The sequence below is a fragment of the Sesamum indicum genome, linkage group LG8 (genome assembly GCF_000512975.1).
Source record: "Sesamum indicum cultivar Zhongzhi No. 13 linkage group LG8, S_indicum_v1.0, whole genome shotgun sequence".
NCBI classification, from domain to species: Eukaryota; Viridiplantae; Streptophyta; class Magnoliopsida; order Lamiales; family Pedaliaceae; genus Sesamum; species Sesamum indicum.
Genome location: NC_026152.1, coordinates 20,272,918 through 20,294,863, shown reverse-complemented (window position 1 = coordinate 20,294,863; position 21,946 = coordinate 20,272,918). Strand labels below are relative to the sequence as shown.

Here is a 21,946-nt window from a genome sequence, read left to right as displayed (position 1 = left end):
ATCAATTACAACAAAATTAATATCATATAATATACGATAATATTTAATTGTAACAAAGTTTTCCTATATATGTATATATAAATCCAGCATATATTTTTTTTTCACTTTTCTCTAATTCCCAAGATATAACAATTATGCAATGCAATAATACAAAAATTTAATTGTTGTATTATTCTCAATTTTAATTTTTATTGTAAAAATTTGGTGTATAATATTGAATTGATAGATGATGGGGTGGGTGTTTGTTTGAATTATGGGAAATAGTGAGTAGAAGAAGAGGAAGAATGTAGGGAGGGGGAGAGGTGGTTGAAATTTAGAAAAAAAAAAAAACAAATTGATAGAAGAAGCAGAATTATTTGTTTCTTAGTTTCTTTTTATGGGATTCAGTGTCTGACTTAATTTGTCAATTCCCAAGATTCTACTCAATTCAATCCTAACCTTTTCCCCCAAACCCATAAATACAAAATACGCCTCATATGAATAATTAGCTCGCTCTTCACGTTATTTGAGAAATTATATATAATATTATTGATATTAGTTTTTATCTGATAAATAAATTTATTTTCGTCAGTAAACATTAACAAAATTTGTTAATATTGGCAAGAAAAAATTGAACGAAAAGTTATATTTATTTTAGATTGACTTATTACTAACTAAACTACTTCTATAAAGGTGAAAATCTGTCTCTTCACATGCATCTATTCGTATGAAGTTAGAAATATTATATATAATATCTTAAATTATAGAGAACTTATGTGTAATTATATCAATTTTTTATAAATGACGGTATAATACTTGAGTTGGTTATACGTACTACTCCATCACTTTTTGTTTCCTCCCTTCATTTATACGTGTATTTCGTAGGTGGGAACATGTAAATTATTACTTTAAACGCCCATTCTGACAAAAAAACACAATAATAAAAAAGCATCTTCACTGCTAAGAAATGAAGCATGGATCTATAAAATAAATAAACACGAATGCATACGTCTTCTCAAGTGTTTGATTCAACTAATGTGTTTTTATGTTTGATTCGGATAGGGTATTGAGATATGAGGATAGTCCAGATTAAGTGTTTGGAAATTCAAGGAAAAATCAGATTGTTAGGTTCAGGGGTTATTTTTTAATAAAATTCGATGTCTGTGAGATTAGAAAAAAGAATTATAAAGCTGATATGAACTTAATAAATCAAGTATCGTAACTCAAAAATAGTTGTGAGATATTTATAATATCAGATGTCCATATGAATACGAACTCAAGTAGTGTGATCTCGAGCTCTCAAATACAAAACGATCAATGATCTTGATTCATGATCCCCTAAGTCGAGGATCGACCCGAGTCAAGAAACACGTGAATCTTAGTCATGTTGGGATGTTTTGCCTTTATGGGAAGGGTAGTTCGGTCTTTTTACAAGACTAACTGATATATGCCTATCAACATTTTAGGATGGTTGAAAACTTATAATTAACTAAATATCTATAAATTATTTTGAGGATATTTTAGAATTAGAATAATAGGTTTATGAAAGAAGATGTTAGAATTTTATATTTTTGAATTTATTTTCCAAATCCAATTAATAAATTTATTATTTGACTAACTATCTTATTAATCAAAGATATTATTTGTTGCGTTAGATTTGGGCCCGTAAAGAATTAATACATCAAATTAACATGTTAGAAAAAATATATATAGGTTGATAGTTTATTATTCCTTGTTTGGTGCACAAAACAGCTGAGTGAAATCAGAAAACCAAGGATTGGTGGTGAGTGGTGAGAATAAAGAAGGCAAAGCATCTAAAAGTTGTTGTTATGGATAACCCCAAACTGGGCCTCACCCTCTCTTTCCAGCTGGGAATCGACATTTAGGCCTCTTTACATGTTTTCAGTAGGCCCATCCATCACTTACTTCAAAATAAGCTCAATACCTTATTTTAACTACTTGTTTAATAACATACTAACTTTCACCTATCTTGTCTCCACATCTTCCATAATATTTTATTTAGTATCTATAATTTAATTTTTTTTCTTATATGTACAATAAGTATTTCACGTCACTACCAACTTATATATAAATACTGAAATAATAAACTTACACACAAATACTCATATTTGGCATTCGAACCCGTAATCTCATACTTGTTAATTCAGCATCAACTACTATAATATAATACTTAGGAAACATTTAACAAATTTAAAAAAAAAAAAACCTTAATTGTATCATCTTTGAGATTGTCATATTATGAGATTGATTCATCATGTTTAAAACACAAGAGAGAAACATGTTATGGTAGTGAATTTAAAATGTAATAATAAAATAAAGAAAGGTTGGGAATATGTTAGAAGAAATGTGTACAAAATTAGAGTAGAGCATAGGGATTTGTCCCAGAAATGTTGAAGCAAGAAGATCATTCATTCAGATTTGTAGTGCACCCCTCCATTATTAATATTCTATGGATAATGCATCACAACCGAAATTGATTAATTATACTTGTGAATTTATGCCTTTCCTGTCTAATCTTTCACATCTATGGATCCACATATATTCTCTTTTTTTTTTTTTTTTTTTTTTTTAATTTCATTTTTTTTTTTTTTTTTTTTTTTTTTTTTTTAAATTTCCACCATTAATCGCATTGTTGTAACGAATGGTTTAAAACTTGACTGAAAAATAACAAGAATCATGTATATGGATCAGCTTATTATTTGAAAATATTTTGTTCCAACCAATCAAAAAAAAAATTTAAATTTATTTTGAATTGATATATCAAGATGCATTAGGCACAAATTTGATTCAGGCTTATTATAAATTTATATATTTTGTAAATATAAAATTTAAATTTGTTATGAATTTAAATACAAAATTCAATTAAGATTTGCCATTAATAATTTATTTCAAATTTTTGATGGTGTGTTGAATATTGAACAATTGAATACCCAAAATAGAGTGAAGAATGGAGTGAGTATTGGCAGAGATGGGTTAGTTTGATGTATGGAGAGGGACTAAGACGTTCCGAAGACCTGGACCTCTGTTTTATATATATCTACATAGATAGGCCCAATGTTATCCCAGTCCAAAGCATCATATATCAGAAGGCCCAAGCCCTCTTGTGATGTTGCCATTCACTACCAATTTCTTCTGCAAAAACGAACTCTGTCTGGGTTACGATTATATTTAATTCATTTAAGTTAGTTATGTTTATCCAGACACATAATTATGGTGGGAATTAATGGAGGATTTATTATGTTTGTCCGCACCTTAAATATAAAACAGATTAGTAATTTAAAATAAAACATGAAAAAAAAAGGGAGATGGAGCAGCAATTTGCAGGGTTTCCGTACAATTTGGATAAAAACAAAGATTAACAGTAGAGGAATGGACATGCATGAAATTAAACATACAGTGGCAGTAGAATTACAAGGAATTAGTCCGCAGCAACTGTCTCATGCATAAGCTGAGGACGACGACGTTTGCTGGCATTACATCTTCAGAAACTTCATAAGCCTGTTAAACAACCAACACCATCACTCAAAAGCATTTTTAATTTGTGGGCCGGCTGGAAGAAGACACTCGGATTTATATATGGGTGCATGCAATGCAGATGCACTGCACCCCATCCATATATATACATACATACATACGTACGTACCTCTTCTCTTCATGTATGGAGTTAGTGTTGGTGTAGTTGGGAATGGGGACATGCCCGGATTCTATGCGGCGGAGATCCTCAATTAGAATCTGGTAGTGGGTCTTGACGTCCTCGACAGATTTGCCACCGCCGACGGCGCGAGCGACGTTCTGCCAGCGGTCGGGAGTGTCCCTGTCGAAGCGGGCGAGTGCCTTCTCGAAGAGTTTGTTCTCTTGGGGGGTCCATGAGTGTGAACTGGAAGCCATGGGGCTCAGGGCGGGCGGCGGTGGTTGATGGCTAGAAATTATTTGGATGGAGGAGGGTTCTTATAGCGGGAGGGGTAGCCTATATCAATGTTTTGGGGGACTCACTCGTCTGCACACCAACCACAACCGGAGTTGCCAGGTTGGGAATACAACAATCCCTGTGAATTTAATTACCAGCTACCGCAACTTGTCCAATATAAAACATAATTTTATGGACTAATGACCCATTTGAAACAGTAGTAGGTACGTAATCTTGCACACAATAAGTGTAGGGTAGAATCGAGCAGAAATGCAGTAATAAATATATATGTACATGTTTGGTGGAGCACAGCAGCAAGCATGCATATAATTAACTTAACCCCTCCTGCTCTTCTCTTTACGGTCAAGTAGTCAACTACTGAATTCAATATTTCCTGACATCATCATATATACATATATTCCAGATACTGTTTTGTTGTGTAGTAAATGAATGTGGAAAGGGAACAGTGAAGAACAGACACACACACACACACACTCAGACCCACCCGCCCCCTCTAATTACTACTTTGATACTCACTCTTACATCATTGGAATTACTCTCTGTTTTTTCTCTTCTCCACAACACTTCATTGGAAATGGGTAATTATATACATACATATAGACCAACCTGCAGCTCATCATAATTACACACATATTCATCAAATCCAATCCAATCCACCATCCAGGTGTTGCTTACTAATTAACTGCTGCTTTATCTATCCTATACACTTTCAGCGATATGTCCACTGTCAATACTCTCTCCCCTCAATATTACTACACAATATATACGTATATATACGTATGTGTGTTTGTGAACCATTTATACAGGCAGTAGAGCTGTCCAAATGAAATGATGGAATATGGTTCACCTCAGAATAGGGAAATCTTTCAACAAATTAAAGTGGCTTTCTACAAATAAAGGCCCTTCACTTCACAATTCACATACAATACAAATGGGTGGGGTAATAGCATTTTTTATCCCATTCCTTTTATTTTTTATGAAATTATCAATTTCAATTTATTTATAATTTAACAGCGTAAGTCACTTATCATTTTGTGATCGTTATGTATTTTCTGTGGGAGGAAAATAAGCACTTTATAATTTTGGAACACTTTGGGGAGGGGGGGAATATAATTATACTCAAGGGGGAAAAATAAATTTTGAAGGAAATTAGAATTAAGAAAGGGGAATTTCTGTGTCCTCACAAAAATTAAATCTCACTTTTTTTTATATTTTTGTAAGTTGAAACTAAGTAGAAGTAATACAAAGAATCATATTTTTCACAAATGAATCAAGTTGACCAAGTGGAGCATTCATATGCTAATTTGGGAAGAATGGTCAATTTTTTCTATAACCATAAATACTTAATAGCTACGTACTGAGTATGTGACTTACAAAAATAATAAAAAAAAAAACTAGACAATGATAAAAAATATTAATTTTTATAAGTTGTGAAACTAAAAATATTAATATTCTAATAAACGAAACCCAAAATAAAATGGGTCTAATTTTTTCTTTTCTTAAAAAAATCTTGAAAATGAACTTAACTTATAAAATAAAAAATATTAATTTTCCCAAATGGGAGAATAAATTGCAACATTGGAGGATGGAATGGTGGCCAAGAACGGATTCATTCACACGTAATTGGTCCCATATTTGGGCCAGAAAAAGGGAACAAATTCGGAGCATCGGAATAGATATGAATAGATGAGTTGTGCAAATGGGCCGGGTGGAAAAGTGCAGAAGAGTATCAAACCTACGTTTGAGGATAAGCAGACCGATGTGTTCTGTTTGTGAGGCGAACAAAGAGAATCTGAGTGAGCCCCAGATTCAGACCTCGTCTTGGATCACTAGCGCTATTCAGTCTAAACACAATCTTACCATCTTCCCACCTCAAACTCAAATTTCTAAATTCTACCCTTTATTTCATGGTATTTTATTTAAAACAAAAACAAAACAACACTACCACAAGTAACCAACAAATGATTGAATCAATATATATTACTGATGTATGCTCTCATATTTCATAATAAAATAAAATTTTTTATTCTTTTTATCAACTATTCCTTTCCTATTCAATAATCATTGCCAGATTCACCACTCTCTCTCACTCCTTCAATCACAAAATCTCCTTATATTATATTACTCAGGATATAATTAATTAATTATACTATTTCGTTCGAGATTTCGTTTGTTTTATGTATAAATTTCTTATGGGAATTGGAGAATTTATATTTTAATATAAATCACTGATGATCATTTGTGTCCCCAAATAGCTATACAATAGTTTAATCTAATTTTTTAAATTAAAGAGAATTTATTTACAATTAAAATGAAATCTTATTGAAAAAGAGAAAATTGTTGTGGACGACACCTAATATTCGAATTGAATTTTCTATTCTAATTTATGTTGCATTTTTTATTTTATTTTATTGTATATAAACACGGTATGTGTATAATATAACGTCATCAATCTTATCTAAAAAAAAGATTCTATACACGCGGCTTTATATATATATATATGTGAAATTAAAATAAAGATTCAGCATAAATCGCTATAGAAAATCTTATTTACCCCTCTGTTCGGATGTTGTCTTAGACGTGTTTGTTTAACAAATTTCATATCAATGTAGTATTTATATATATAGCGTTTTTCCAGGAAAATTCCCGAAAGAAAGAAAAGAAACAAAGAGATTGTCCAAACACAGTACCGGCAACATTTGAATAGGAACGATGATTATAACACAGTAATTGATTTTTACAACATAAAACCCGCTACACATTAACAACTGCAACAGAAAGTTACAGAAAAGAAGAAGCTTTTGTCGTCATTCATACATCTTTCGATACAGAGATACCGCAATAACCCTGCGGTTCTCTGTATTCAGAATTGGAATCGCGAAAACAATTTACAGCTAGCCCAAATGAAATTCAAAAGAAAAGAATATTTAGTACATTATCTTCACCGGATACCTGTCGATGCAGTCCAGCCACGGGCTATTCGCCGACGGCTTCACATTCCGCAGCGCTTGCCACACCGCGCTGTTACACTTAAATCCACTCCCGAATGCAATCTGCCACACCCGCTGCCCCTTTCTGATCCTCCCCTTGGCCTCAATGTACGCCAGCTCGTACCAAATTGAACTGGAAGAGGTGTTTCCGAATCTGTGCAAAGTCATGCGGGAAGCCTCTACCTGAATCGGCTCCAGGCGGAGATTCTTCTCCAGCTCATCTATCACGGCCCGGCCGCCGGCGTGTATGCAGAAATGGTCGAAAGCCAGCTTGAAATCTGGTATGTACGGCTTGATTTTCGGGTTGATGAGCTTTCGGGCGACTAGGGTTACGAAAAACAGGAGCTGTTCGCTGACCGGGAGGACGAGCGGGCCAAGCGTCGTGATATTCGTTTTCAGTGCGTTCCCTGCGATCGCCATCAGGTCTTTTGACAGTGAAACTCCAGTTTTTCCCCTTTCGTCTTGCTCCTGGTACACGCACCGGAATGCTGTGTCTTGGGATCCTATGTGGGTCCTGACAACGTGCATCATCTTGTACTTGGATCTTCTCTTGTCGGAGGCCCGGTTGGATAGCAGGACGGCTGATCCGCCCATGCGGAAGAGGCAGTTGGGGATCAGCATTGACTTTTTGTTGCCGAAGTACCAGTTCTCAGTGATGTTTTCGGTGCTGACGACGACGGCGTATGTGTTCCTGTGGAGCTGGAGCATGTCTTTTGCTAAGTCAATGGCGATGACTCCAGCGCTGCACCCCATTCCACCTAAATTGAAGCTCTTTATATTCCCCCGTAGCTTGTACTTGTTAATAATCATGGCGGACAGAGATGGAGTGGGATTAAAAAGGCTACAATTCACCACCAGAACACCAATGTCCTTGGGCTTGACGCCCGTCGCTTTGAATAGATTGTCCAACGCGCCAAACATCACCTGCTCGGCTTCCTCACGGGCCTTCGCCATAGAGGGCTGCGGTGGGATCTGATGCAGCGGTTCCGGCAAGTAGGTTTCCTCACCAAGACCGGAACGCTCGAGGATCTTGCGCTGGAACTCGAGAGACGAGTCGTCAAAATCGCCAGTGAGCCGCGAGTGGTGCATGAACTTGTGGAAATCAACGCGGAGGTGGTCAGGCGGGCGGTAGCAGGCGTAGTCCACTAGATAAACTGCCCTGGGCCGGGTCATGAAGTAGAGGGTGAGCCCAAACACCACCGCACCGGAGAAAACCATAAGGGTGACGAGATTGTACTTGAGGTGGAGGTAGAGACCTTGGAAGTTAATTTGCGAGAGTTGAATGAAAGTGAAGGCAAGAAAAGCGAGTAAGCAGAGAGTAAAAAAATGGGTCGTCAGATAATGGTACCCAAGTTTCACGTACTTGAGTCTCACACTCTGTTGGAAGTCCGGCAGCCGACTTGGACGGCCGTCTGAGGTGTTTGTTGTCTTCATAGTGGAATATATGTCAGTGATGATCAAGTAGTCAGAGATGTGTGTGTGTGTGTAGATGGATGGTAGGGTTTTTAAGATGATGAATAGAGGAGGAGGAGGAGGAGGAGTATTTACGTAGAGAAGTGGTATAAGCTGAGTGGATGATGGATAGGAATGTAAATGAGTAATGAGGGATGGGGAATGGGGGATGGGTGGAGGTAGATACAACCGTAACAGCTACCAGCAAATTGCGATGCCCACATTCCATACATTACCTTAAAAAACTTGAATACCACAACTTCCCTATTCAGCAATGAATAATCTTAGACAGCGCCCACGTATGTATGTTAGTTTAGAAATAATTTAACTACCATAGCTATCCACGTCTTGGATAACACATACATACGTACCACTCCTGCACCGCTACCTGCTTCAAACTTAGATCCACAACAACGCCAAATTAATTAATATTATTACATTAATTCATCTAAATAATATTATTTCTTTTTTTTTCTTAAATAGATATATAGATGGATATAGATATATAGGAATTAATTAGAATGTGGTAGAAAGTTCCAATCAGTGGCAGCTATATATTTAATGTGGTATCCTACGCAAAATCATTATTAAATGCAGTGGAAATACTTTCGGCCATATTACCATAAATAGGTTTCATTAACATCAAATGCCATTCAATTCCTTGTTATTCAGGAATGCTAGCTCTCACCTGTAATTATTTTTTATTTTTCATTATTTTAATGGAATTTCATGTTAATATGTAATTAATTTATATTTATTTTTAAAGTAATAATATATAATATAGGGCAAAAGACAATTTTTGTCCCACAGCTATAAGCCATTTTCATTTTAGTCCCATAAGTTTCTAGGGTTTCAATTTGGTCTCGTAAAACTGAAAAATTCGCAATTTCAGTCCAAATTTGGCCGGAAAATTTTGTCGGTCGCCAGAAAAAATCACATGTAATGCATGTGACTTTTAAAATTGGGGGCTCGATCCTGATTGGCTGGAGAAGTTGATGTGGCGCATACGTGGAAATTAAAAAAAAAAAAACCGACGAAAAATTAAAGTCGTGAAATCCCCGCCATTCGCCGCCACCTTCTCTCTTCAATTCCGCCGCCGTTACTTGGAATTTCTAGCCACCACATATACCATTCGATTACCCATAGTAAGGAGAACAAAACCCCTCACTGCGGTTCTAATGGGATCCGACCACGATAGCGATTGGGCTTTGAAATTGATCGACGCGGACAATTCCCGTTGATTCGCTGGCGACAGGACGACCCACGATCGCGGATTGGTACCATTGGATTCGTCTCCTCACTGCGGTTCTAATGGAACTAGGGTTTCAATTTGGTCTCGTAAAACTGAAAAATTCGCAATTTCAGTCCAAATTTGGCCGGAAAATTTTGTCGGTCGCCAGAAAAAATCACATGTAATGCATGTGACTTTTAAAATTGGGGGCTCGATCCTGATTGGCTGGAGAAGTTGATGTGGCGCATACGTGGAAATTAAAAAAAAAAAAACCGACGAAAAATTAAAGTCGTGAAATCCCCGCCATTCGCCGCCACCTTCTCTCTTCAATTCCGCCGCCGTTACTTGGAATTTCTAGCCACCACATATACCATTCGATTACCCATAGTAAGGAGAACAAAACCCCTCACTGCGGTTCTAATGGGATCCGACCACGATAGCGATTGGGCTTTGAAATTGATCGACGCGGACAATTCCCGTTGATTCGCTGGCGACAGGACGACCCACGATCGCGGATTGGTACCATTGGATTCGTCTCCTCACTGCGGTTCTAATGGAACTAGTCTCATCCATTTTCATCAACTAGGTGCAAAGATCCATCGTTTTGAAGATCTCAGTCGTCGTCCGCTGCGACTGCACCTTCCGCCGGCGTTTTCTCCTTCATCTGAACGAACCACCGGCTCGGAAGACCATCGTTGAATGCCTCTCGTTCTGGCGAATCTTTTGAGACCAGTCCCATCAATTTTGGTCACCTCTGTGCAAAGATCCGACAAAAGCCGTCCTCCGCCTTTGTCATTCTTTTGAGATCAGTCGTTTTTTTTTTAATTTCCACGTATGCGCCACATCAGCTTCTCCATCCAATCAGGATCGAGCCCCAATTTTAAAAGTCACATGCATTGCATGTGACTTTTTTTGACGACCCACAAAATTTTTCGGCCAAATTTGGACTGAAATTGCGAATTTTTCAGTTTTACGGGACCAAATTGAAACCCTAAAAACTTACGGGACTAAAACAAAAATGACCTATAGCTATGGGATGAAAATTGTCTTTTGCCCTATAATATAATTAAATTAAACTGTAATTTAAAAGGGAGACGCATATCCAATCTACGTGAATGTGATACTAATTCGTAAATAAAAATTGATAGATAGATGGGGATGTGGGGGCGGACGGTGACCGAATCCGAATCCAAATGCACTTCGTGTGAACCATTTGTTTAATGTGAATAGTTTGATCGGATCTTTTCTTACAATATTACTACTGCTTGGCTGCTGAGGAGAGGTCAAAGGAATTGTTAATTTATTGGGTTAGGACTGAAGTCCAACCAATAGGACAAGTCTTTTAATTTGTTGTAAGAAGAAATGGATTTAATTAGAATTAATGTTTCTTCTTAATTTGCATGCCCAACCAGAAACATTAGAAATCAGCTTAATTAATTAAAGTATTTGAATAAAATAAGGTACCGAAGCCTGTCAGTCATACTCAAATGAAATTGACTTTACAATTATCACTAATTCGAATTAATTATACGTATAACTTTTAGACCTACCATATATAGTAATCCTGTGCTTTCTCCAGATTTAGAATAAACAAAATACGTATCCAAATATATGTATTAAAAGAAAGAAAGTGTTATAAAATGATCAAAAGAGAAATGTTCGTTATGGAATATCATAAGCTTCAACTTGATGTGATATTTTGGAGATTGCAAAATTATAACGAGTTCTATCATAAATTACTGACTTCCAAACGCATATATATCTATTCTTTAAATTATTTCAAAAAACAAGAAGATCATTTATAGTTAAATACTCGGCGGTCTTGAATGTGGTGCCACAATAAAATCATTACTTTTTCGCGATCTTCTGGTGATGTATGATTTCTTTCTTCAATTATGTCACAAAGATTCACAACTTCTAAATGAATCTCAATATTGAGAGTTCATAACATGTGGCCGAGTGATAAATTTAAGTTTTATATATAATATTATTTGACGTGGTGTTTTGAATAATAAGAACCAACATAATAAAGATATATGGATCTTATAAAATAACATAAATTACTCGCATTATAAAATAATCAAAAGAAAAAGTGGTAGTTATAGAATTTCATAAACTTTCACAATCTTTTTTTATTTTTAATAATGTACAAATTAACTCTTATTAATAATAATTCATTAAGTAACAATGTAATAAATAACTTTATTAATCTTTTACATTTAATAAAATAAAAAGTATAAATATTATTTAATATGTATTAATGGTCATTCATAGTGCGTTAGAAAGAAAGAATATTATTTAGTCGACCATCTTCACCGGATACCTGTCGACGCAGTCCAGCCACGGACTACTTGCCGACGGCTTCACGTTCCGCAGCGCTTGCCACACCGCACTGTTACACTTAAATCCACTCCCGAATGCAATCTGCCACACCCGCTGCCCCTTTTTGATCCTCCCCTTCGCCTCAATGTACGCCAGCTCGTACCAAATCGAACTGGAAGAAGTGTTTCCAAATCTGTGCAAAGTCATACGGGAAGCCTCTACTTGAATTGGCTCCAGCCTGAGATTCTTCTCCAGCTCATCGATCACGGCTCGTCCTCCGGCGTGAATGCAGAAATGGTCGAAGGCCAGTCTGAAATCTGGTATGTATGGCTTCATTTTCGGGTTTATGAGTTTTCTGGCCATTAGGATTACGAAAAACAGGAGCTGTTCGCTGATGGGGAGCACCAGCGGGCCCAGCCTCGTGATATTCGTTTTCAGTGCGTTCCCTGCGATCGCCATCAGGTCTTTTGAAAGTGAAACCCCGGTTTTTCCCTTTTCGTCTTGCTGTTGGTACACGCACCGAAATGCAGTGTCGTGGGATCCTAAATGGGTCCTAACAACGTGCATCATCTTGTACTTGGATCTTCTCTTGTCGGAACTCCGGTTGGATAGCAGAAGGGCTGCGCCGCCCAAGCGGAAGAGGCAGTTGGGTATTAGCATTGATTTCTTGTTGCCGAAGTAGGAGTTTTGTGTAATGTTCTCGGTGCTGACAACGATGGCGTATGTGTGCCTGTGGAGCTGGAGCATGTCTTTCGCTAAATCAACGGCGATGACTCCAGCGCTGCACCCCATTCCACCTAAATTGAAGCTCTTTATATTACCCCGTAGCTTGTACTTGTTAACAATCATGGCGGAAAGAGAAGGAGTCGGGTTGAAGAGGCTACAATTCACCACCAGAACTCCAATGTCCTTGGGCTTGACCGCGGTGGCGCTGAAGAGATTGTCCAGCACGCCGAAAATCACCTCCTCCGCTTCCTGACGCGCCTTCGCCATCGATGGCTGGAGTGGGATCTCATGCAGCGCTTCCGGCAGGTAGGTTTCATCTCCGAGGCCTGAATGCTGGAGGATCTTGCCCTGGAACTCGAGAGATGAGTCGTCGAAGTGACCGGTGAGGCGCGCATGGTTCATGTACTTGCGGAAGTCAGCCCGGAGGTGTTCGGGCGGGCGGTAACATGCGTAGTCCACGAGGAAAACGGGTCGTGGGCGGGTCGAGATGTAGCAGGTCAGCCCGAAAACGAGAACACTGGAGAAAACCACAAGGGTGAAAAGATTGAATTTGAGGTGGAGGTAGAGATTGTGGAAGTTGATGTGTGAGAATTGAATGGATATTGTGAAGGCAATGAGAGGCAGTAAGCAGAGAGTCAACAAATGGGTCATTAGATAATGGTACCCTAGCTTCACGTACTTTAGTTTCACACTCCATTCCAAGTCCGCGACTGCACTTCTTGGGCCGCCGTCCGCGGTGGTGGAATTCGCTTGCCTGCTTATTGTCGTCATAGTGTGGTACGAGGTGTTTTAATTTCTTGGTAAATCAATCTTTGGATGTTGCCTGTGTACATAGATGTATTTATGATGAAAACAAAATATTACGTATAGAAATGGTTAAGCTAAGAAACTATTTGAAATTGTAATCAATCGATAAAAGTTTTTACATGTAAAAATTAAATTTGAACACAATTATTCTCATTTGGAAAACGAAAAGAAAATAATAGAGTATAAGTTCAAATTATTTCAATTCGTCATTCAAATTAAATCTAATTATTAATCGAATCAAATTAAAATATAAAATATTAAATTTTATTAAAAATAAAATAAAATTTAAATATACAGTAATGTGGTGAAGATGAATGGAAGAATTACATGTTTAACAAATGTAGCTGGATGAGAAAGGAGTGTGATGAAGTAGACGTTTGGAAGAGGTAGATGCAACGGTAGAGCTACCATGCATGGCATTGCCCATATGTATATATGTATTACCTTAAAATACTCGAATACAACTTGTTACGGAAGTGACAAATTAGGACAGTGACCAAGTCCGTATGTTGGTTTAGAAAGAAATTAACTACCTCTCCATGTGTTGTGCAACTGCAAGTCTGCAAACCTCTTGACCTTTGGACAAGACACCGGAGTGGGGAGAATGCTAGAAACTTGGGCCTGTTTTTATTTTTTATTTTTAGTTTTTGAAACAGTAAGTAATTAAAGTAAAAATATGTCTATTTACACGTAATTTTTTAAAATATATTAACTTGACATCATAATTTAATATAAAATACAATTTTATTAATATATCCAAATATGGTCTCATCTCAATTTTTGTGTCTTTTTAATTTCTTATAATCTTTTTTTTAATAGTTATAGATGATAGGTTATTTAGGTGAAAATCAAAATAAACACTTAGAGGCCCAACCTATAATATACGGACACTTTGAAAAATTACCTGATACAGTGTCGAACATGTGTCGGACACTGATACTCATCGAACACATATCAAAAAATAAAAAAAGGACCTGCATATCTGACATGTTTTGATCACATTTTGATTTTTTTTATAATTTCAAAAGAATTTGGGTTATTTAAAAAAAATTAACCCACTCATCTCAATTAAAAGTTTTGAGAAAAAATTACTACAAATTTGGGAGATGGTTAAGATGATTTAATTAATTTGGATATTAAATATTTTTATTGTATACTTTTTAAAATAAATTGATTGTATATATTTTTGAAGCCACATTTAGTTAAAAATATAGATGTAGGATATGTTTATTTTATATTTTATGTTGATATTGTTCGTATTGCATATTTTAAATTTTTGAGAAATTAAGAATTATAAGAATATATATAATAAAAATATATTTACATAGCCGTGTCAGTAACGTTTCATATCCTAATTTTTTTATATTTCAATGTCGACATATCTATATCGTATCGTGTCCATGTTCATACATTACAGGGTTAGGGTGCAACAAAAAATTTACGTTAAGTAGGATTAATTATGGGCTTTCATATAGGGCCTACTTAATGGGGCTTGTGGAGCCCAAATATATTCCCATTCGAGCCCACAGGAAGCCCATCAAGCAGCGGTACTTGTACCCCAAGTTAGAGGCCGGAATCATAGGTTTCTCCTCGCATCGAAATTGCATCCTCCATTGGCCGGTTTCTCAGTACCTCTTTCTACGCTCAATCAGTTATTGCCACGTGTCGAAGTGCTCTCTCCTCATCGTAGGCTATCACATTAGAGTTTTCCAGAATAGAAATATAAGTTGAGAGCTATATATTAATTAATCTCTGTTCTGTATTCAGAAGTGAGCTTCAGATTTAAATTTTCTGTTTGATTGCGCCCACGACAGATATCCTCTCTGAATTTCTCAGTATTGGTATTTCACGTTTCCGTATACTGAAGGCTACTTCATTATTTTTTTTTTAATATTCTGAATTGATGAACTCAATTGCTCTGTTATGTAATGCATTGGTGGTTTGATTTGATCTATTCTTTTTGTTTGGAATTATATCGAATATTTTGGGGACCATGAATTGATCGGAGGTAGAATGGTGAAATTCAGTTATCTCCTTTTTATTTACTCTAATCGCTTTCCGTTGAGTTGAATTCTGTGCATGGAATATAGTGAGTGCATATTCTGTTTAGCAACTTTAACCTTTTCTCCCCTTTTCAAGCTTTCAAGTTAATTTTTTAAGAATTTACAAGCATTTAGTCTGAATATGTACTTCGTGTTGCTAGTTTCTGCCCTTTCTGATTTTGAGAAGAAAACTAAAGAAATCGGAGTGCTTCCCATTTCACATTAAATTCTCAGAATAAGAAAGAGTTTGATGGAGTATTACACTCTAAAAATGCAAGTTTTGAATTATCGAAATGAAGCTCAATTATCTCCGGTTTTGGCTCTGTGGGTGTGCAGTCATCTGATATCCACAATAGCATTTTAGAGTTACTACTCTTGAACGCTGGTTTTCTTATGTTGTTGTTGAATATGGGCTTGTTAACATTTGGTTTGAGTTTCTCTTGCAATTAGAAATCCTGCTTAATCACTTTGTTGGATAATATTTTTTATTCTATCTGAATGATGTTTGTACATGCTCAATCATAATGCAAGATTTATTCCTAAATGTACATTCTAATAGAATATTATTTTTTATGGTATTTCAATAGTTATGGAAATTCTCCCTAATAATTTTACCAAACACAATTACCTATCTTTTTCTTGAATCATGTATTAAGGCGTGCTTGCTCATGAAAATGGTATTTGAGTTTTCTGAACTAACGAGCCCAGAGGGGACTATTTAGTTTACAATACTTCATATAATCTTGTTACCATTCGTTCCTGGTTTGTTCTAATTTATTGCGCTATCATCAGAAAGCATTGAACAACTCTATCAGGTATATGGTAAGCAATAATGACAACTGAAAAAAGCCAAAATGAGAAGTTGCCATCTTCTGGAGCTCCAGATCCTGCCATGACTCCATGTAGGAAGAAGAAGAATGAAGAAGCAACTTTCTTGGAAGATCTGAAGGATCACATTGACGAATTCATTCATGCTTCCATGGATGAACACAAGACTTGCTTCCAAAAGACTGTCAAGAAGGTCCATTTGCTGTTAACTATGAAACTTCCTTTGTGCTCTGATGTGATATGCTCCCATTTCTTATGTGTGATTTTATGGATTCTCAGATGTTTGGGATGTCAAAGGTTGTTGCAGAAAGGAGTCTGGAGACGAACAAAGTCGAAAGTGTTCTGCCTCTTCAAACAACCTTGGCTGAGTAACACGTCTGGAATCTCATTCATTTGGGCCTTGTATAAACAATCAAATGAGTATTTAGATTTTTTGTATGTGAATTTGTAACATTTCATCTGTCTTGCTTACTGGTATTTGATTTTGACCTTCTATTTTGAAGTTCCATTACATGTCAGTTCCGGAATACTAATTTCCACAAAATGGAGTTCAGCCCCATGTACTGTTGGTATTATTAAATTTGGGTTTATTCCTTTTTTCTACACTCTGCCGAGATTTTGGGGTGTGTAAGAGGGTCCCTATATGGACCATCCATCACCAGATTGAAGGTGCCATGGGGTCCAATTCTAGACAACGATGCCCTGTAGCATCTATTCAATAATGCCGAATGGATTTATGATGTTGATAACAAAAGGTTGCTGTCAAGAAATCTAGGGCCAGATTATGATTAATATAAGCATATTCAGCAGGGAAGTAATAAGGAATCTTTATAAGCCCTGTGTATGTATGTATATTAACCCTAGAAATGCTGGATGCTATTCAGTGACTGATCTTTCTAGCAACATAATAGCCATAGGGAGGGTGGGTTAAATGAGTATATATAGACCTAGGCCCATCCTATGGCCTATGCAGATGCATCATCATTATTGCACTCATTTTATGTGTTCAGTCGCTGTGGAGCCGAAAGTGTACGTTAATGTTCCAAGAACTTAAACGAGAGTCACCAGCATCCTTTGGATTGTGGTCCCTTTAGGAAGATTTGATAGTTATGTCCATTGAATGGCTCATGAAATAGTTCACGTATTGATTCAATGGTTCAATTCAGTACTTAGCATTCCAACATGAAATTTTCAAATTAATATTGTTTACATATTCTGAATACTTTTTATCGTGATAGATAGAATTTAAATTGTTGGACCAAAATAGTGTCACAAGTGGGGCTATCTATAGTGGCAATCGTGATACACTTACAAGTAGACTATCGTGAATTTTATGATCGTTGAACCATCTAAGAATTAATACATGCATATATAATTTATTGGTGTATTTCCTAATTATCCGATTGATGGGCTTGTGTGGAGAATATTTGGTGTAACATTAGACTTGACGAATAACCCCTCGCACTTGATTAACATGTACGTTCATGCCCATATGTTCTTACCATTTTGATGTCCATCCAATTTTGTCGGCCGAAATCACTAAACTTGCACTCATGGTAAATGGGCTTTGACCTCAAACTTGGTTTTCTCTACCCAGTTATTAATTAGATGGGAGACCAAACGCTACTCGTATAGAGGATCCAAAGGATTCCATCCAAAGTAAAATTTGAGCGGTGAAAGAAAAAATAATTTCATCTCCTCCCCCCCACCCACCCCATGTGGATTAAATTTTTTATCTAGTTTAATATATACATATTGATCTAGATGCAAGTCATCAGTGATCTGGTGGTGATTTGACGTTAACCTGACAATGATTTGGAGTATTGATCTTTATAAGTATCTCGAGTTGAACTAGTAAAATTGGCTTGCATACAGGACATTAGGCTAGTTAACGGCCCTCTAAAACTTAAGACAATTTAGAGTTCGAGATTATAAAGGTTGCATAGTGCTATAGAGTGTGATCTAGTAGCAATAAATGTATATATATAAAAATAGACTCTCCATTTATAAGACTTATCTGTCAGAAATACTACACGGATCACATGTTTAAAAGGTAGTGGTCTGATGGTTTCCAAATCGATGGTTGTCAATTTGGGTCGTTGGGTCCGTCGGGTTGGACCCCTAGAAAGTCTGGGGCTTTTCTCATTGTTAGGCGGGCAAATTGTTCTATTATGTGTATAAGAAATATATAATCTATTTCGTTTATAAAAAGAAAAAAAGAGAGAGAGAGATCTATACATGTGACATGCATATATTAAATGAAATAAAAAATGCAATAGTATTTTTAATAGAAGATATAACTTGCATCATACATGTACTATTTTAAATGCTGAAGTCTGTTACTAGCTAAGAAAGGATCGGAGGCAAAACATCTGAGATTTTTGCAAAATAAAACTAAACTAGAGACAAGGAAACCTATATTTGTTCTTGTCTTTAATATATTTGTAAATAATTTCAAAAATTTATGGCATTTTAGTGGTATTTTGCGCTAGAAGACATTGGTAGAGCAGACAACTAAGAATTGGAACCATATTCTTGGTGGGAATTCTCTCAACCTCTGGAGGAGAAATTTGTCTTGCTAATAAGGAAAAGCCAGTTTTGATATTGATGTAGTAAACAAATAGTTCAGCAGTAATGGATATTTATGATGTAGAAATATTTTCATAAAATTGTTAATTATTGGACAAACTGTACTGCTTGCTTCTGACATGCATATATACTATGATGTATCAATTTATTGCAATAGTTCTCTTCATTTTTCTTAATTCTTTTTTTCCGTATGTATCTTTAAGAAATAAATTCAGTTGCGTGGTACAGAAAAGACGCGAATATGTGCTAGAACGTACGATTCATTTCATATTAATATGAAGAAGAGAATAGAGATTGGAAGGAATGGATGAGCTGCTTTCCTCCCAAGAATTATCAGTACATGATATGGATTAATTGTAATGAGAAAATTAACTATTCATAAATTTATAGATATGGACAACTTTTGTCCAATATCAGGAAAATAAGAATCACTATATACTATGATTCCAGAATTAATTACTGCTGTATTATATATATGAATATATAATCTTCATGGTAAGGAGAATTCATCATCTCTTTATTTCCTGTCTTCATATTATTTCTCCATCCTGCATGCCAACAAATAATAATATATAATAATTACTAATAGATCATGTAACTACGGCATGCATGGCATTAATAGTTCATGCAATCTTTACATAATAATCCTGGAAAAATATAAAGAATGCTTATAAGAATGATCAAGAGCACTATATATACTCGGTAAATGTTACTACCAAAATTGCAGGTGAAAATGCTGTATATTTTAAAAGATTACACCTTTTTGAGTAATCTTTTCTAAGTAGCTTGATATTTATAACCATAAGATTCCAATTCAAAGATTTGAGTTTTCATCGTGTGGGTAGTTGGATAACTACGTGTATATCTCCTGTGCCCTGGTCCAGGCCCCGGCCCCGGCCCCCTCTCAAGAAAGGCCTTTTGTGGCGATAAATGAACCTACCTTGTCTATGTTGGGAATAGTTGTACTATCTGGTAATTGGTTCTTTATCGTATTGAAGCATGTATAAAGAAAAATAAACGTATGCTAAAAGGTCGTCTACCATGTCATTTAAGTGTGTGTTAGTCGGGCATGGCACGTACTCCCATGCATGGAGGGCTAGCAGCCTTTCCGCCCCATGCCCACATATGATTGAATGATTTGATCGATAATCAATTTCTTAGGATTAGTTTCACCAACCCGAAGAAATTCATTGCCCATGAATGCATGTTTGGTTTGGTAGTCGACATGCATTAATACAAGTTAGGAGGGGTTTTGGACATGTGCATGTAGCTAATATTTGAGCATCAAGGCCATGAAAATATGACTACAAATAGAAGCTGTCTGGTGACATCTAACCATACATTATATACCTTTGTGTTCAACCAGTGGTCCTGTAGGGGAATGGCACTTTACCACTCTCAATGTATTTGATATCCTCCACAAGGATTTCATAATGCCTTTTCACCTCCTCTGGGGTTCGACCTCCCACGGCCCTGGCCACATTGGCCCATCGGTCCGGGGTGTCCTTGTCGAAAATGGCTAGAGCCCTCTCAAAGGCTTTGTTTTCTTGGGCAGTCCAAGTGCTGCCTGCTCCACGGCTCATCGAGCTTGATGCCATTTGAATGGAACAGTGAATTCGTATACCGAATGCTAGCTAGAAGAATTGAACAACAAGAAGAACAAGAGGAGGACTTAGTGTATATGATGAGTTGAGATGGTGTAGAAGAGGTGAGAAATGGTGGGCTATTTATAGGCTCCATCGGTGGAGGGGTCGAGGTGGGGTCGTGCCAGTTGGACCTATAAACTTGCAAAATCTGAAGAATTTTAGTGATTTGTCTCCTTAAGAACCACAACCTTAAAGAATCTCTAGCTACATATATATATATATATATATATATATATCCTTATGACATTGTTGTCAAGTCTCAAAGTCATGATAAGTTAATCTTCATTCTTAATTTGTTGATCTTGTTTTTCCTAGTTCAGATCACATTTCTGGAAGTGGTGTTCTTTCATCATGTGAATGTGACTGACAGAAATTGTAGTTTTCAACTAATTATATTGGTTTACAGGACAACCCGATTTCCCTCTTCAGCATATTAATTCAGGTTATCAGTAACCAGTGATCACATGGTTGGTTTACTGGGATGGCCTAATTCCCTTTCGTGTTTATATTAGTTACAACTTCAAGGACAAGCATGCATGCCACTAGGCAAAAGATCTACTCATAAAAATCTACAAAGACTCAACAACTTTAAAAGCAGTATATGCTACAAACAGCCAGTTGGTTGAGGTGATTGTCACACGTTATCATCGACACCTTTCACAATATCTTACCAAATTGCATAATCAGCTACTGTGATCATGGATTCAAAGATTTGTCCCTGTGTAATAATCCTGCAACCTTCCTCGTTCATCCGGAAAGAAAAGGAACAATATAAGAAAAGAGAGGAGAAACAGATTCATCTTATTCAGACACTATTCGGGGTGGCATTAGAACAATTCAACAACATAATTATTTTCATGAAAGGCTTTCTTATCGTCTGTGTACTAAAGTTCAGTCGAGAAGTTGTTTTGGATGGGTTTGGTTTTTCTTCTGTGCTGTTTGGTTCTCAGCGGCATTCCAAGAACTCACAGCTGTCTCCATACGATGATTGTTTTAGTTTTCTAGTCCAGAAAAGTTCAAAAAAAATCAGCTACGTATGGAGCCTGAATTTCTTTTCTGAATCTTCCCAAAAAAATCTAAGATATATTACCATTTAAATGTGAACAGTTAAGCAGAGACAGAATGCAGATACGCATTTTTTTAAACATCTGCTAGGCTAAAAATTGTAGAAAAAGACTCTATTTGCTTAGCAGCCAGGAAGTTCATGTTGTCGTTGTGCTTACCAATAGGTTCCAGGTAAAATGCATCAAACAATTTTGTAATTATGGTCATATTGACAGAATAGATTTGAATTTACATTGGGAGGTTGAGCTGTGAGAGTCCTGTAAATCTTTGTTTCTCTTTCTTGGCCCATATGAACAGCTAGTGAAGGTACCATAATATAA

General features: G+C 36.3%; 5 protein-coding genes across 6 annotated transcripts; 1 reads left to right on the top strand and 4 right to left on the bottom strand.

Moving 5' to 3' along the window:
* LOC105169647 (protein RADIALIS-like 4) lies at window positions 3,285-4,113 on the bottom strand. Its single transcript, XM_011090105.2, has 2 exons — window positions 3,644-4,113; window positions 3,285-3,498 (listed from the first exon to the last, which is right to left on the bottom strand). Exons 1-2 carry the CDS (start codon window positions 3,886-3,888, stop codon window positions 3,474-3,476), a joined length of 270 nt encoding a protein of 89 aa, XP_011088407.1. The 5' UTR covers window positions 3,889-4,113; the 3' UTR covers window positions 3,285-3,473.
* On the bottom strand, window positions 6,627-8,522 carry LOC105169646 (3-ketoacyl-CoA synthase 4-like). The gene has a single exon (XM_011090104.2). It carries the CDS (start codon window positions 8,350-8,352, stop codon window positions 6,856-6,858), a length of 1,497 nt encoding a protein of 498 aa, XP_011088406.1. The 5' UTR covers window positions 8,353-8,522; the 3' UTR covers window positions 6,627-6,855.
* Window positions 11,850-13,482, bottom strand: LOC105169645 (3-ketoacyl-CoA synthase 4-like). Its single transcript, XM_011090103.1, has 2 exons — window positions 13,329-13,482; window positions 11,850-13,166 (listed from the first exon to the last, which is right to left on the bottom strand). The coding sequence occupies exons 1-2, from the start codon at window positions 13,418-13,420 to the stop codon at window positions 11,900-11,902; spliced, it is 1,359 nt and encodes a 452-aa protein (XP_011088405.1). The 5' UTR covers window positions 13,421-13,482; the 3' UTR covers window positions 11,850-11,899.
* Window positions 15,089-16,883, top strand: LOC105169644. Of its 2 annotated transcripts, none has more exons than XM_011090100.2 (3): window positions 15,089-15,297; window positions 16,314-16,519; window positions 16,606-16,883. In XM_011090100.2, the coding sequence occupies exons 2-3, from the start codon at window positions 16,331-16,333 to the stop codon at window positions 16,696-16,698; spliced, it is 282 nt and encodes a 93-aa protein (XP_011088402.1). In that variant the 5' UTR covers window positions 15,089-15,297; window positions 16,314-16,330; the 3' UTR covers window positions 16,699-16,883. The 2 variants fall into 2 exon arrangements, with proteins under 2 accessions (XP_011088402.1, XP_011088400.1); XM_011090098.2 differs by having other exon boundaries at window positions 15,099-15,297; window positions 16,291-16,519.
* LOC105169642 (transcription factor RADIALIS-like) lies at window positions 19,180-20,598 on the bottom strand. Its single transcript, XM_011090097.2, has 2 exons — window positions 20,266-20,598; window positions 19,180-19,463 (listed from the first exon to the last, which is right to left on the bottom strand). Exon 1 carries the CDS (start codon window positions 20,511-20,513, stop codon window positions 20,274-20,276), a length of 240 nt encoding a protein of 79 aa, XP_011088399.1. The 5' UTR covers window positions 20,514-20,598; the 3' UTR covers window positions 19,180-19,463; window positions 20,266-20,273.

Bases quoted from the DNA above. Each gene is read 5' to 3' on its own strand.
- LOC105169647 (XM_011090105.2), bottom strand. From the start codon at position 3,888: ATGGCTTCCAGTTCACACTCATGGACCCCCCAAGAGAACAAACTCTTC. The intron at 3,499-3,643 runs GTACGTACGTAT...GTTGTTTAACAG, and splicing joins TCCATACATGAAGAGAAGAG to GCTTATGAAGTTTCTGAAGA.
- LOC105169646 (XM_011090104.2), bottom strand. From the start codon at position 8,352: ATGAAGACAACAAACACCTCAGACGGCCGTCCAAGTCGGCTGCCGGAC.
- LOC105169645 (XM_011090103.1), bottom strand. From the start codon at position 13,420: ATGACGACAATAAGCAGGCAAGCGAATTCCACCACCGCGGACGGCGGC. The intron at 13,167-13,328 runs GTACGTGAAGCT...GGTTTTCTCCAG, and splicing joins GAATGGAGTGTGAAACTAAA to TGTTCTCGTTTTCGGGCTGA.
- LOC105169644 (XM_011090100.2), top strand. From the start codon at position 16,331: ATGACAACTGAAAAAAGCCAAAATGAGAAGTTGCCATCTTCTGGAGCT. The intron at 16,520-16,605 runs GTCCATTTGCTG...ATGGATTCTCAG, and splicing joins TCCAAAAGACTGTCAAGAAG to ATGTTTGGGATGTCAAAGGT.
- LOC105169642 (XM_011090097.2), bottom strand. From the start codon at position 20,513: ATGGCATCAAGCTCGATGAGCCGTGGAGCAGGCAGCACTTGGACTGCC.